The sequence below is a fragment of the Gadus morhua genome, chromosome 13 (assembly GCF_902167405.1).
Source record: "Gadus morhua chromosome 13, gadMor3.0, whole genome shotgun sequence".
Taxonomy (NCBI): domain Eukaryota; kingdom Metazoa; phylum Chordata; class Actinopteri; order Gadiformes; family Gadidae; genus Gadus; species Gadus morhua.
In genome coordinates, this window is record NC_044060.1 from 8,712,912 (window position 1) to 8,730,134 (window position 17,223).

General features: G+C 46.9%; 1 protein-coding gene across 1 annotated transcript in view; it reads right to left on the minus strand.

The window, feature by feature from the left end:
- uba7 (ubiquitin-like modifier activating enzyme 7) overlaps positions 1 to 17,223 on the minus strand; it is a 34,307-nt gene that overhangs the window by 3,817 nt on the left and 13,267 nt on the right. Inside the window, exons 20-21 of the mRNA XM_030374513.1 lie at positions 15,935 to 16,027; positions 14,653 to 14,844 (exon numbers count right to left, since the gene is read on the minus strand). Coding sequence (XP_030230373.1) covers positions 14,653 to 14,844; positions 15,935 to 16,027 — 285 coding nt within the window. The remainder of the gene's footprint in view (positions 1 to 14,652; positions 14,845 to 15,934; positions 16,028 to 17,223) is intronic.

The following is a 17,223-nucleotide window of genomic DNA, read 5'->3' on the forward strand; positions in this document are numbered from 1 at the left end:
TACACACACACATGCATGCACGCACACTCACATAGAAATACACACAGACACACACACACACACACACACACACACACACACACACACACACACACACACACACACACACATTCAATTAAAATTAAACACTCAGAGCGTAAAAGATTAATAATTTGTCCGTGTCATTGCATGTGTGCTTGTGTGGTGTACGTGCGTGTGTGTGTGTGTGCGTGCGTGCGTGCGTGTGTGTGTCTGTGCTTTGGTGCATGTGTTTCAATCTCCAGCAGCTCCCAAGTGGCGTGACATATGCGGGGACAGCTGATGCTGATCACAGGCCGGCCACGGCCCCGCCACACTGACCCCAAGGGCCCGGGTCAAGACCCTGCTTCCGTCGGGTGAATGAGAGCCAGTGTCTCTTCCTTCAGGGACTAACCCCTGGAACCACCACGGCTTTCTCCAGCCTCCCAGGGAGCCTATGGAGGCTGGCCTTATCTGCAGACAGTGAGTACAGCCATAAAAGCCACCGCTTTGGAATGTAAATGCGTTGCTCGTGGCCATGGAGGAGCACCATAAGGGGCTCTTTTCCAGACTCGGTGCCAAATTGCAGAGCGGTGTTGCAGTAAACAACCTCTGACTCCAGAGTTCAGAGAGCATGTTTCCCTTCACTCCTTTTTTTCTGAAAAGGTTTTCCTCTGGTATTTAACGGTCGAGAAACCCAATGACTCTTGCGGAAAGACACAGCCTGCATTGGTGGCCAATGCAAGTGTATCATTTATGACGACTACATAACACATGCTATTTTGAATGGATGGCGCGCTGCACATGCATCGCTGCAATGACATAAGTGACCTGGCTACAAGCCAGCTGTGTAGTTATAGTATTTTTCTTACACCCAGAGGTGCACTTCTTACATTAGCATCATATTTTAAGACACAAGTGAGTAAGACACAACCTATGAAGACACAAGTGAAGACACAAACCATCGTAAAATAACCTCACGGCACCAATGACAGTAGCGTAGAAGACTACCTGGATAGGTGCAGGATAAAGGTACATTCCTCCTGCCAACCCCCACCCCCACCCCCAGCACACCACCACACCTCCACCTTTCTATAGCGGCTATGCCCCCAGGCCTCCACCCTCTGTTATCTCATCAGATCAGACGCGGGGACTTGCACCTCCAGAGAGGATCAGATTCTCCCAAGCACCCCCCCCCCCCCCCATCCCCACCACTCCCCACCACAGATCCCTCACCACAGGCAGAATGCACGGCTTCTGAAGGTGCAGAACGATCCATTTTATCTGGTCAACCATCAACCCTCAACTGTGCTCAACTGCGTCCATCAGTCTGTCCGTCCGTCTGTCCATGCCCCCCCCCCCCTCCCCCGGATGCTATAGACCACATGACCCTCGCTGCGCATGTGTTGACGGTAAACGTCGTTAGATGCACGCGCGCGTTTCGGAGGGAGGGCATCGTCAGCTGACCAGTAATGGGGCCATAAAGACAAAGAGGGAGGGGCTTGGGATGTGAACACAGAGACCATCGTGCTTAAAGAAGTAAGCCTGGATCTGATTATCTGTGCTGCAGCAGCCTGAGGGCCAGCTTGGCTTCTGATGGGGGCTGGGGGGGCGTTATACAGACCCACAGGCCAGGCACACTGAGCCTGAAGTCGCACTGGGACCTCCACTGAAAGTTGTGTTTATGTCATTATTTTACTGAGGAACAAACTTAAAAGTTGTATTAAAATCCTTATTTTACTGCTGAACTAATTTGAAACTTGTATTAAAATCCTTATTTTACTGATGAAGAAACTTGAATGATGTATTAAAATCCTTATTTTACTGAAGAACAAATTTGAAAGTTGTAATAAAATCCTTATTTGATGTCATTATTCAAGGATAGAAGACAGCTTAAATATCATGTGGTTGATGCACTTTGCTTAAAACCATCTATGGGAGGATGGTCGTACTGCCTGGCTTTACTGTCAACACACACGGGTTAGTGACAGGATTCAAGCGTGTATTTCATCCAAACCCGCACCAGCCTCGTACCGCTGTGCGGTGAATGATGACTATAACCGAGACGTTGTGCAGACTGTTTCTCTGGCTTGCAGATTTCAAACAATGTACAGCTGATGTCGATTTTCAACAAAGGAAACGGTCCTGCGGGCTATTTTTACTCTTCCCCCCTCCCTTCCTGACTTGTTTAATATCTGTCCCACCACAGCAGGAGAAACCTCAAGCCAATCAGAGGCCTCCGTCCGTCTTGCGGAGCAGAGCGACGTCACCGCCCCGCTCCATTGGTCGGCTGGCAGGGATCAGGCAGAAAGCTGGAAGCAGCACGGCTGATGGAAACAATTACCAAGTCTCCCAAAGCCCTGGATAACTCCCTCTTAGAAAACTGACGTAGAAACGTCCCCGCTTCTCAGAAGGAGAAGAAAATCCAATTCTCTCGCTCTCTGCCACAGCCAAGAGATGTTGGTGTTTTGAAACCTGCTATGGGTAGAATGAGTGGATGAAAATGAGTTTATATTGAAAGACATTGACCATAAGCGTTTTATAAAAAGTTTGAAATTTCTTTATAAAATGCTTTTCATTTCAAGGTCCTAAGGGTCCTGGATTCTAAATTGTTTCCTTAAAACAATAACAGTTGATAAAATCATATGGCAGACATGTTGGATCAAAACTCGCTCTTGACAGCTGCTTTGTTTGAACTAGAATAGAAATAAAGCTGGATTCATAGGCAGTGTTGTAAATGTTTGAACTACCTCTTCACTGCCCTTTTAAAGGCATAGACCAAGCCATGTATTTATATTATCTCTCCTCGGATGTTGGGCCACAGCCAAGATATGCTGTCCACATATCAGTGGCTGTTATTAAAAATGGCTTCAACTCTTTTCCCATACCGTAATTATGCTTCTTAAAACAAAGTCATTTACGTCTGCTGATCACTCCATATTTATTTTATTTTCTATAATAATCAGGTATAAATTCTTAGATGTTTGAAATATGTGTAAAAGAAAAACCATTGTATGAACTCACTTTCTGCTATCTTGTATGATATCAAATATATACATTTTGAATTTTTGCCTTAGGTCAGCAGTTGTGACCGTGGGGTTCTAGTGGTCGTACTGGTAGTGTTACTGGATTGATTTAAGGGGGTACTTGAAATGAATCAGTGAATTACATTCCCAAACAGTCCCGTGGCTGACTGAAGTTTTAGTACCATAAATAAATGAATGCAGACCAGTATATCACCACTCCCCTTCCTCTTCTCACGGGAAACTCACTGAGAGATCTACTCAGCTCGCGGTCGGTCGTTGATAAACATCCAAGACAACAGATATGTTTTGCCTAAAAGTCGTTATTCCCCTTGGTCAGTAAGGTTAGTTAATGAGTTAAGAACAGACACATGTATTAATATTTTTGATATCAATATCAATGACCAATAACAGCAATGTTTATGTTCCCCCGCAAAGGAAAACTAAATTCCTGTGATACATTGCTCTTCATCGCCTTATGTAGAATAAGATTACATTGCTCCCGGATTTTGGTTATTCTGTCTCGTCTTTATAAGTTATGTAAATGTACATGTGTGTTCACTTTTTGGTAAAGCAGCAAAATTAAGAACAGAAATATGTCAGTGTGCCATCCGCGATGCTGGGTTTACTCGATAGGATGTGATTGGTCACAGAGGGTACATGACTGTTAAAAGTTTGAGAACCACTGACTAAGGCTGTTTCCATGATTCATTTGAGATCTTCTGTCCCTCTAGCAAGTGATCCTAATTCTTTACCAGAATGTGGAGAAACTTTGGACACCAGGACCTCTGAGTTACTTCCTGTACGGCAGGAAGTTAGACAGTCAGAGTTTACTGCTCTTCCTGGGGAAACCCGGGGCTGAGGCACCGGCGATTCAGATCATAGAGGGATTCACCGGACGGCAATTCTGCCCTCTCCGTACAAACATATTTTCAGCATGAGGCTTTAATGAGTTTACAAGAGTTTGCACCATGACAATCGAAAGGCATGGACATCTTACCGCAGCAGAGGAAGTGAGATGATGAAGTCCAGTGACCCCATGACTTTCTCATAATTGGACACCTAACCTCAGCTTGTTTCCCTGATTATCAACACACCCTTTAGAGTGGCTTCCTCCTTCCATGCTTGTAATCCCAGTCTATGGTGTTGGCTGGTGCTCTTTAACACAATGAAGAATTCTCACTGACAGGAAACTAGGTTCCGAGGGCAGACTTTGATAAGCCAGAGGCTGCGTGGAAGGGATAACTATCTCACGACTCTGCAATCTTAGATACACAATGACTATCTCACTACACTGTAGACTTAGATACACAATGACTATCTCACTGCACTGTAGACTTAGATACACAATGACTATCTCACTACACTGTAGACTTAGATACACAATAACTGTCTCATTACACTTTAGAATTAGGTACACAATGACTATCTCATTACACTGTAGACTTAGATCAACAATAACTATATCATTACACTGTAGACTTAGATACACAATAACTGTCTCATTACACTTTAGAATTAGGTACACAATGACTATCTCAGTACACTGTAGACTTAGATACACAATAACTATCTCACTACACTGTATACTTAGATACACAAGGACTATCTCACTACACTGTAGACTTAGATACACAATAACTATCTAACTACACTGTAGACTTAGATACACAATAACTATCTCACTACAATGTAGACTTAGATACACAATAACTATCTCACTACACTGTAGACTTAGATACACAATAACTAACTCACTACACTGTAGACTTAGATACACAATAAGTATCTCACTACACTGTAGACTTAGATACACAATAACTATCCCACTACACTTCAGTCTTAGTTACACAATGACTATCTCGCTACACTTCAATCATTGGTCCACAAAGACTATCTATCTACATTGCAGTCTTATATACACATCAAACTTAATACTACACTGAAGACTTAGATACACAATGACTATCTCACAATGATTAAATGACTATTTAATCAATGTGGAAAATCATATTCAATTGATTGGTGAAACTTCATTATATTATTATAATTCATTACATTTGTTTGAATAAATAGAAAACAAATGAATGTTTTGTTGTTTGAAAACTGTATAATATAGACAACTAGATGGATTCAAGGGAAACAGAGCTCCCAAACTGTCCAAACAAGCTGTATGTTAATTCACAGCAGCCGGCTCAGATCCATAGATCTGAAGACATATGTCATGCATATTGAACGTCCGCGCTTCAAACACAACAAAAACCAGAACCCCATGAAGTTCTGCTGCTCTCATATGCACGTGAAGGCGCCAATCTGCCGATACCCGATCACTATTGATCCCTTGGCTCTTTATATGTTCCACAAAGAGGCAGATGGGACTAAACCTCTCTGTCTGCCCCCCGTGAAGACCGCTCATCATCGATCCAGCCCTACACCCCAGAGACAAGACACACTCTTTAATTCACACGGCTTACAAACACACAGAGGAGTCAACACTGTCACTGGCCGGGGAGAAAGATACACCCAAGGTTTTTAGATTGACTTTTGTGATAATAACTGTTGTTGTTATTATGGGATGCCCATTGAGATCAGGAGAGCAAACAGAGGGGCCAGGGCGGGGGGGGGGCCGGGACCTCTCAACAGAGGGGCTAAAAGCCAGCCTTTCCTTTTGAGAGGTGCTCATTGACGTGTAAAGCAGCAAACAGAAGCTAAGTGGGGGTCTGCTCAGAGGAGGAGATAATATGTGTGTTCTTCACCTGATTTCAACGACCCCGGGGGGCCGAAAGGGGGTGAGTCAATATTAAAACCCTCTCCTTGCTGAACGGGGGCCACTGGCGTGTTGGAGCCTGCAGTTTAGACACGCTCGAAGACGCTCACGCAAACACGCACATACACGCACACTCATGCAAGCCCACTGACACACACGCATGCAAGCAGGGAGACACACACACACACACACAGACACACACACACACAACACATATTAGCACACACATTAGTACACACAATCATGCACCCACACATGCACGGACACACACAAAACAAACACACCAAATGGATGACACACATTGAGTCAGCAGAAAAGTCCAACCCAAGTGCTTAATGTGATGCACACCTGGCAAGCTGCTTTGAGTGACTATTTCGTTTTTTCTTTCATACAAGTCTTATATTTTCATTTAATTGTGATTTACGGTTCACTGAATAACTTCTTCTGTCTACTCTTTTTGTATTCTCTCTCTCTCTCTCTCTCTCTCTCTCTCTCTCTCTCTCTCTCTCTCTCTCTCTCTCTCTCTCTCTCTCTCTCTCTCTCTCTCTCTCTCTCTCTCTCTCTCTCTCTGGATGTCTTTGCAGCCGTCTGTCTATCTGCCTTCCAATCTGTGTGCCTACATATTTTTTTTCAAATCATACCTTTTAAAAAACATGCCCGACAAAATGTGCAAAATGTACAGTATTCCCCTCATCCCAACGTGATCAAAGACTTGGGCCGGCCGTATGAACTTATGGCGGGTTATCCTGTTCGTTCCTGCACAGCGTTACGTGAGTATTCACAGGACGCCCTGTGCTCTGCTGCTGCCGTTGGCACGATTGATTCTCTCTCTCCCTGCTGTTGGAACCACCAAAGGGCATCCCTGTTCGTAGCCTCAACGTGTCAGTCGGCTAGCCTTGTTGTCGGCAGGTGATATCCGTGACATCAATCCAAAATGTCCAGTGGTTGTCAACATGAGAGGCTGCGATGCGTTTGGTTGCTGTATTGGGGCATCAGTCAGATAGCTTGGTGGCGGAGCTACATGGGATCAGCACAAGCCAAGCACCAACAAACTCTAAAACCAGGCGTCAAGATTCACAGGACTAGACGCGAAAGCAAAGGAAAGTGTGGAGCACGTGGTGAAGTGCACTCACAGAGGTATGAGAGGCAAATGGGGCAGAAGGACGCAGTCTGTTAGACTGACCCGGGGGCTGTTTTACAGTGTCTTAGCATGGACCCTACAACTGGCTTTACGGTAATTGCTCCCCTTTTGTACTGGTTGGATCTCAGAAGGCACTTGTGCCAGAAAGCCAGACAGTGCAGGAAATCAGGGGTGTCTCCAGAGACGACGGGACCACCATTTGGGGCAAATGTCTGACCTCAGGGGGTGTCACCCGGGACTCTGTGGTTTGAAGCTGGGTCGGAAAATAAAAACAGAGAACCACAACAAAGAACTGGACTGAGAAATGATCCCTGAGAAACACGTTTTATACGCTCTGGAAGGCGAACACAGACGGCGGTTGTGTATTCTTAAACCTTTGTTTTTGAGGTCTTCCACACGCAGCGTGATTCAGGCCCTTTGCACACAATGAAAACGTTCTGGTTTCACGGGGACAAAGGTGGTCATTTTGAAGGGGAAATAGAAGTGGCATTTAGAAGAAAACGCTCAATCATGTTACCCATTCAGCGCGGCCGAACGTACATGCAGACTGCGTCTTTATATAGAGCGCATTCAGTCACACGGCAGCATGACTGTTGTCACGGAGGAAGTGTGAGGCGGCGCTCTTTGTGTGTTAATCGTCTGTTGTTGTTGCCGTGGTCACGGGCCACCTGCCACACTCCGCTACATACAGTGTGGCCATGCTGAGGCCCCTTGTGTTCCTGTATGAGGCCAAGGCTGGTCTCTCTGTGTGTGTGTGTGTGTGTGTGTGTGTGTGTGTGTGTGTGTGTGTGTGTGTGTGTGTGTGTGTGTGTGTGTGTGTGTGTGTGTGTGTGTGTGTGTGTGTGTGTGTGTGTGTGTGTGTGTGTGTGTGTGTCACAAAGAATGGAATACAAAGAATTAGGGTTAGAAAAATATGAAAGAGAGAGAGAGAGAGAGAGAGAGAGAGAGAGAGAGAGAGAGAGAGAGAGAGAGAGAGAGAGAGAGATAGACCTGAAGCAACAGGGGTATAGCTAGTAATTGACTCTCCCGGTTGACTCTCTCACAGTTTCTCCTTAATGAGAAACATTGACAAATGACTAAAAGGCCTCCAAGCAATACAACCCATAGAGAGCTGAGAGGATAATATGGGCACACCAGGGAGACTGAAATTCTGATTCATTAGAAAAAATCGGGGCCAGTTGTTCAAACCAAGTTGTTTGTTTGCTATTTGTATCCCGCGGTTGGGGAGGCGTCATCGTATGGCATGCATAACTGGCTGTTGCTGTGTGTCACTCTAACCTACAGGGACCACACTCAGCTGTTTTATATAGCAAGGCCCGCACCGGCTGTGACCGGATCATACAAAGTCTGTATGTTGTAGGATCTATCTGAACAGAAAGAAAATACCTATTTACAGATCGACATATGGTATCACAAGTTTGGTGTTTTAATGGAAAGGAAAGTGAAGACAGGCATGAACAAGGTGAATTGAATTAGAGATAAAGTTAGGATCGCAAATCTTCATCAAACAATTGTTTGCTTACATAGGTTTGACACCAGTGGGTGGAGTTACCAAAGAATTATCGACATATTTAAAATATGTGTTTTTTTATTAAATAATAATATTTAATAAATTCAATTTGTATGAATATGTGTTCATGATGTGCATATCAAGGTCTGTAGGAGCCGTTGGTTAATGGGACTGCACATGGTGAACCGTCCCTCTAAGGGGCTGCGTTAAAACCCATCCTAACGATGTAATCGCTTGCATGTGTGTTCCGTTTTCGTGCAACATTCCAGTGAATCAACCAAATAAAGCATGCCCTCAGCAGCCCAATCTGGGCTGATTATTAGGAGGGAACACAGCTCTGTGGAGAGATCAAAATACAATTTGTAAAATGCCTTGCTGTGGTTCGTGACAACCTTTTTGTAACGGCTTTTTCACACCGCATTTTTTACTACTTGGGGTAAAGTTACGCTACATCATAAATGACATCATAGTTCTTAAAAGGAGATGAGGTTTAAGAAGTCACATGAATCTCCATTGTGATCCTTTAATACGTAAAGAAAAAAATGCGGATTTTCTCACGTCACTTCATAGCATCACCATTTTAGGTTTACTGATGATCTGTTATAAAATAATTTGAATGTTGAAAAAAAACACGTTTGATTTCATGATGATCTTTCCTATCCTATCAATACTCATTAGAAAATATTAATTTTTTAAACCTATTCACCCCTACCACTGTCTGAAGAGGGAGCAACCTGTCTGCTAGCATAAAGGACATGCTGCAGCATACGGCCTAACCAACAACTTATCAACACGTTGGGGCCGTTTACAATACAACCTACTAAAATAAACCAAGGCCCCCGCCGTGTGTGTGAGGATCCCAGGTTAATCATTATCCCCCCGACCACTGTTCACCACCGGGCCGGGGTCTTAAATTACCCCCGCCACAATACTGCTTCACGTGGGGACTCCTCAGGAGAACACAGGCCTGCTGGGTATCAGGTTCACCCTGTCGTCTTAAGGTGCACCGCAGGGGTCAATGTGTATGTGTGTGTGTGTGTGTGTGTGTGTGTGTGTGTGTGTGTGTGTGTGTGTGTGTGTGTGTGTGTGTGTGTGTGTGTGTGTGTGTGTGTGTGTGTGTGTGTGTGTGTGTGTGTGTTTGTGTGGGTCGGGTCCCTGTTATTTAGTTGTGCGGCAGATGTATGCCCTGCAATTACGAACAAGCTCAAATCCCGACAACAGATTGCGGACCACGTACGATAAGATTCTCTTACATTGGGCTTTATCTGAAACGACCTCCAACGGCTGCTTGAAAACAACTTTGTTTACTCCTTTTACCAACTTGTGGTTGAAGAGGGTGTAAGAAAATTCTGGAAAGAACACCTTTTTTCTAAAGAATATTGGTTAGATAAGTCCCAGAACAGCAAAAGCCAGACAAGAACTTCCATTTTGTTTCCCCTCCGGCCCTACCATAGAACAACTTCTGGTTCTCCTATAGATAAACCTCTGGTTCTCCTGTAGAACTACCTTCTCTAGAACAACCTCCGGTCCTCCTATAGAACAACCTTCTTTAGAACAACCTCTGGTTCACCTATAGAACAACCTCCAGTCCCACTATAAAACAACCTTTATATATATTCCTCTATATTGCAAACAACACAGCGAGGCCCTGAGCACCAAACATACTCTGGTTGGAAATCTGGTTCCAATAGGGGGGCTTCCTGTGAAGGCAGGAAATAGCCGTCAGTGTCTGGCTGCCAGCTAACAGTGCAGCAGTGTGAGCGGGTCTGACCTTTGGGGGCTCCGGGGGCTGTGACCCTCCAAGCCGCTAATTCAATTAGGGGAGCGGGTGTCACAACAGGGGGGGGGCCCGTCCAGAGAGCGCCGACGTGCAAGAAGTTCAGAGCGGGGTTCGGGGGATTGGGTGATGTGGGGGCACAGGGGGTCTTGGGCTGTGATGACCTAGACCCATTATAGTGGCCGGTGGGTGTCAGTGGAATGGGATCAGAAGAGGCTCTTGACGGGTGAGATTCATTGGCTGGTGCACAGTTAAATTACGCTTGTGTCGTGTTCCTGGGGTGAGGTTTCTGTACTGCACACAGTTTAGTTTGGATTTCGATGTTTTTCTTGTCTAAGGTTTCGGTTTCTGTGCACCCAGGGAGCTCTACAATAACACACAAGCGGCGAGCGGCACACTTTGGGGCTTAAATGTGTTTAAAGATTCTATCCAGGGTATGCAAATGTTCCTGAAAGCTTTGACACAGTCGGTAATCTCAGCTGGTGAATATTGCATGTCAAATGATATCGACTTTTATAGCATTGTGTGCTACTCGAACAGGCCTGGGAGAGCTGTCTTCCAATACTGTAGTTAAAGAATGAAGCCGAAGGAATAATATAAATTGAAGCCGACATAGGGGCATTAGCAGCATTATAGCTGCTAGCTTCCTATTTATAAAATATTCATAACTGTTAAATATTTCACAACTAGTCAATGATGTTATTGTTTGCCTTTTACAACTTCCTCTGACTGCTAGGGAGCAATCGCAGCAGCAGCAGAATAGAAGCTTTAGCGTTGGTGGAGCTGACAGAATCAGCTTCCCATCTGTTTACATATTTCAGCCTCCATAAACAGAGGATAACATCAGCAGGGGAACTTCCTATTTTGGGAAACAGATGTTTCGATTCAGGATAAGAGTTAGGGGGGTAGGCGTACCCGATAACATTCGGTTGTAACTAGTGAACAGAAATATCATGTCAAATAGCATGTGATCATGTGCCGCTGATGTACTGATTCATCACATTCATATTCATAGATGCGCATGAAAACAACATGGCACGTGTTTCCTGTCTAAAACACTGTCAATCATCCATTTCCTTGCAAAAGATCAGAGTAAAGCGCTCTCGATCCCACAAAGATGTGTGTGAGCAAGCTGCAGTAAATCTCCCCATTCTGATCGGGTGTGCACCCAGATGCCCTCCTACTACACCAGTCCAAGCATCACATGCCATGAAGGGTTTAAGGTCCTCCGTGTTTTCCAGTTGTGCTGACTGAACCGACGCGTCCAGGCCTTGGCAGTTCCTCGGCCCAGAAGGTCACAGTTGCTGCACGTGGTTCCCAGTGGCCAATGGCCATGAGGAGCATGCTTCCATACTGTCAGGCCTGCACCGGGCTGGGTGATGGGCTGGAGAGGGGGGCCTCTTGGACAAACAGTGAGAACCACGTCTGGTCATCTGATATTAATGATGTGGGGGGGAATCTCACGCGGGGAGCATGGTCACCTTGGGTAAGTTGAGCCTTGGATAGCCTAGATCCTGGCTGATATTCAACAGCTGCATGGCTGCCTCTTGGTTTCAAAGCCAGTCTCATAAAACCATATCTTATCCCAAAGGATTTTTGAGTCTAGCCAGTAAAGATAAGATACTTAAAAGTGCATTTATTATGAAAGTACCCATGGCCCTATAAGGCTTTCTGTCTGTATGTGCCTTTTGCTTGGCTGCGGGTAATATTTAAGAGGAAATCTACACCAACACTTCTGAAGTAATGATTAATCACATGTCATCGTCCGTAATACCGGAGAACAAAAAGTGTTTTAATAATTATACGATTATGAGTCATCTCTATTCTTTCTGTGGGCTAAAAAATATATATTTGATAAATCTGTGCAGAATGTTACTTTAAGCATTATATAAACAGAATGTGAAAACACAATCTAGCAGGAAGAAAACAACAATATCCAAGACATGGAAAACTTCTCAGGTCTTAAGCATTCTGCGTTGAAACAGTTGAAGTAGTGTGGAAAGTTAAGATGCATCACTATGACCAAAGTGACCTAATCCTCTCCCTCCCTGTGTTTGTTCTTCCTCAAGGCTGCTCCAGAAGGAGACCAAATCATGACCATATGAATCTGGGGAGTGGGGAGCCACACATCTCACACACAGACCCTGCACACGGCCATTTCTGTTGCAGGGACTGCGCTTTCAAATCACTTTCTTGGCTGAACCTAAGCTTATCAAAAGAGACACGTCCACAGATATTTTTCTTGGCAATAAAGTCTGAATCCGTACGATTCTCCCACTCTTGATGAACTTGCTAGGCGCCTATCTTCGTTTACTTTATAGGGACTCTCTCTCTCTCTCTCTCTCTCTCTCTCTCTCTCTCTCTCTCTCTCTCTCTCTCTCTCTCTCTCTCTCTCTCTCTCTCTCTCTCTCTCTCTCTCTCTCTCTCTCTCTCACTCTCTTTCTTATCCTCTCTACAGCCAACTCTATAAATGTCCTTTCCACAGACCTTAGTATCTGCTGATGTTCAGCTCTCACAAACATTTTCCTCTTCCCCCTAAGGCGTCCACGCAGAACTTCTGCCAGCGCTTTTCCATCTGGTAGCCTGCTGTCTCTGGCTGGCCTCTGCTTGCTACACTCAACTCAATTCAAACACAGAGACCACAACCCACAACCGTTAAAGCTCAATAGAAAGAGTAGATGTCTGGGGAAAAGAATAACGTCAGCCCCCTGGTTTGTTGCTGTGAGCGGACTAAACCCCATGTGGCGATGCATGTTCAGGCTGCGGTGTGCATGAGGACTTAACCATTTCCACGCCGCGCTGACGAGACGATGTTGAGGAAGGGGAAAAAGAGAAGATGGAGTAGAATGGGATCAGAAGAAGAGGGATTCCATTACAGGCGCTGAATTGCGTTGTGCATTAATCTTCCTTTTGGGGGGATGCACTGTGGACCTTCTGCGGGGCGCAGACAGCCACAGCTGCCTCTGTCGTCACCTCACCCTCTGATGCAGCTGCATGAGTGGGTGAATGGGGTGGTGGTGGTGGTGGGGGTGGGGGTAGTGGTAGGGGTCGTTATTGCATGTAACCGTAGCTGTAACCAGAGCTTTACTGTCTCCGAGCCACTTCATGGTTTCCCCATTACATCCCCAGGGAAGGCGGACCCCCCCCCCCCCCCCCCCACCCCCCCCTACTACTACTCGACCCTGGTGTGTCTGGGGGTCAGTGATGAGGCAGCAGGGCCAGCTCTCTCGAGGTTTCCCCCTGATAACGACAGGCCATCAGCCCAGCACCCTCCGCAGATGGTCACCTTTCAAGGCTGGATGTCACCCGTCTGCATGTTTGTTCACGGCTGCTAGAGTCTACCTGTTCGCTGTGGACCACAAGGCCAGGAGGACTTCCCTTCAATGCCAAAAGGGAGATTTGGGCGTCAAGGATTATTATTTCAATCCAGAACAAGACTCTTTGTCTCCGGTATGAATCATATGGGCCTTGGTGTGTTGCTTTGGATCGGTCGGTTTCAGTTGCGTGTGAGTTTACCTGCCCCCCTTAGCTTGGCACCAAAACAGACTTTAGGAGAAGGCTTACGCACGACAGGTCGACCTTTTAGCTGTATGGCCGTACTCTGAAGAAACTCATTCATGACTCAGGTTTACAAGTTTCCAGGGAGGAAGGCCGCGGCTCGGCGGGGGGAGTTAACTGAATTATGCCTGTGTTTGCAGTGCTTACTTTATGGGCCCGTTTATACAGTAGCAGTCTTTGAGCGAGTATAAGGTCAAGCTCGACTGCTTAACTATTACTCAAGGACACAATATGAGTAGACTTAGAGTAATAATATTGAGATGACCCCATGCAGATTTCACAAATTTGAATGAATGGAGAGAGATTTCGTCCGTATATGGCTTCTCAAGGTAAGTGGGCCTCTATGTTGTTTTACCCAGTGCTTAAGAATGCACCATTCGTCCAAGACGCAGGGCAACGTCCGTTGGACATACTCAAGCAGAGTTTCAGAAAACATTCCTAGCTAACTCTCCTAGCTAAGCGCCGGCGACTTACCCTAAAGGGGGATTTATCATCGCGGTGATGCACCGTTTGCTAAGTGCACAGTGTTTGTTGAAACAGGGCTGTGGACGGGCAGTTTACGTACTCTGCACACTGGTCTTCAACATTTCCGAGCTGCGCAACGCACGGCAGATAGGCATCATTTGAATGCTGAATATAAACTTTAGGTTTCACTGCTCCCGACGAGCGGGCTGTTGCCTTACATGGTTGACAGGTTTATGAACGTGTGTAGGAACGGGGGAAATTTGAGGGACTAATTGGAAAGCACTATGGGTGGCCACAGTTTACAAAAGTCCGACATAAATCAGTTCGAATAAACAAAATGTAATAAATTAAAGTCCACTGAAATGCTGAGGTGGTCTGGGGGGGGGGGGGGGGGGGGAGAGAGCGTTGACTCACAGTGAAGCTGGCTGGGCTGGAGGGGTAGGACAGGACGAAGTAGTCCACGGCCAGGTTGAGGAAGGATGCCCGGTAGGAGCTGACCTCCCGGTGGCCCTGGACCAGCTTGTACAGCTCCAGACACATCAGGCCGGCCACCGCCGCCGTGGTGGTCGCGATGGCCGGGATGATCCTCCCAGCGATGCGCTTACTCTGGTAGGGAGGGGAGGGGAGGGAGGGGGGAGAGAGGGAGAGAGAGAGAGAGAGAGAGAGAGAGAGAGAGAGAGAGAGAGAGAGAGAGAGAGAGAGAGAGAGAGAGAGAGAGGGAGAGGGAGAGGGAGAGGGAGAGAGGGAGAGAGAGAGAAAGAGAGAGAGAGAGAGAGAGAGAGAGAGAGGGAGAGGGAGAGGGAGAGGGAGAGGGAGAGGGAGAGAGAGAGAGAGAGAGAGAGAGAGAGAGAGAGAGAGAGAGAGAGAGAGAGAGAGAGAGAGAGAGAGAGAGAGGGAGAGAGAGAGAGAGAGAGAGAGAGAGAGAGAGAGAGAGAAAGAGAGAGAGAGAGAGAGAGAGAGAGAGAGAGAGAGAGAGAGAGAGAGAGAGAGAGAAAGAGAGAGAGAGAGAGAGAGAGAGAGAGAGAGAGAGAGAGAGAGAGAGAGAGAGAGAGAGAGAGAGAGAGAGAGAGAGAGAGAGAGAGACAATAGATGACATTGGTTTGAAAAGCCCTTCTTTGTATGTAAGATAGACTTGTTGTTGTCGCATGCGGTGGGGGGGGGGGTCCTAGGGCTACTAGCGTCGTAGAGGGTGAGCTCATACACGAGCAGAGCCGACACGATCAAAATCCTCCCGCGTGGTTACAAAGGAGGGAGGGGAGAGGGGGGTGGGTGGCCCCATTGTCCTCCACGGAGCCCCCCACACGACTTCACCCTCATGTCCCCCCCCTCCCCCACCCAGCCAGCCGGCCCCCAGTCTGCGGGGGTACGGGCCGGGCTCAGGTGTCAGCTCCCAGGCGACAGGTAAAGTGCTGTGATTAGTTCTGCACACGGAACAAAAGGAGCGGCAGCCGTCTGTGTGGCTTCAGGGCAGGTGTGTGCAGCACACACACACACACACACACACACACACACACACAGAGAGACTTTGCCCAAGGCCACCGGTCGGCCCACGTTGGTGACGTCGTACTGTTTCTCGGCCAGGCTTTTAGGATTTAAAAGTGTCTTTTCAGTTCTTGTTATGTGTGAATTTATTGATTTTTCTATTCCTATTTCTGATTCATATGTGGAGAGGCCTTGAGGGATTAGGGTTTGAAACCTGGAGGCGGTCCGCTGGAGGGATGTCGTAGTTCTCTGCTCGGAGGTTGGACGCGGCGGTGATGTAGTCCATGTGGAAGTTACTGTCGTCGTCCTGTTCATAGAGGGAACACACAATCAGGGAACACCAGGTCAGACCCTAACCTTAAGCCAGGCCTCAGCACAGGCACCATGCTCACATTCTGACATTAAATCATGATAAATGTGTATTTTCCCTTAGGACAGACAGGGTATATATAGCGTTAAAGAATTAAAGTCTGCCAACAGCAAATCGTGGCTAGACCACTAGGTTTCTCCACTAGTTAAAAAGACAACATTTGAAAATGTACTGAAACTGAAAGTTATGATTCCACCAGCTTTGAAGATCTAAGCCTTTTGTCACTGGGTCATCCGACACACGCTCACACACACACACACGATACACACAATATACACAAACACACACACACACACAGACTCGGTCATCGGATTAGAAGCGACTTCAGATTGGAACGGTGAGGTCACTCCTCCGCTATGGCGCCTCCTCAGAGATCGGCGGGGTGACTGTCACTGCAGGGCAGGCCGTCGGAGGGGCCGGAGCGCGGTGGCGCTGTGTGAGGTAAGACGCAGCCGCGCAACCCGATAGCGCTGGATTCCACCCACGCACATTCCACCCCGCCGGGGTACGACCAGGCCAGGTAGGCAGCGTGATTAGGGATGAGGGAGCGAGGGGTCTTTGTGTCCAAGGGGGATACATGATATTTGCCCGGCTTACCTCATACGCCTTCATCATCGGGTGCCGTCACCCGATGATGAAGGCGCACTGCATTGTCCGCCGAGAGTTTGAAAAGTCATGTGAGGATAATAAATGGTAAATGGACGGCATTTATATAGCGCTTTTATCCAAAGCGCTTTTATCCAAAGCGCTTTGCGATATTGCCTGACATTCACCCATTTATGCACACATTCACACACCGACGGCGGAGTCGACCAGGCAAGGCGACAGCCAGCTCGTCGGGAGCAGTTCGGGTCAGGTGCCTTGCTCAGGGACACTTTGACACTCCGGAGATCGAACTAGCAACCTCGCGGTTACCTAGGATCAAACTCACGTGGAAGGGTGGGCTTGTGACCATACGCAGGCTGGGAGCGAGGGGAGATGTGGTGCAAAGGTGATGCTGTGTGGAGTTAGTGTACGAGGTGAGAGGTAATGTCATTATGGTGGGGGGGGGGGGGGGGGGGGGGGGGGGTCATCTGCTTCCAGGCTATTCTTCTTCAAAAGACCAGTACACAGAGCCGTCAAAGTGCCCCAAA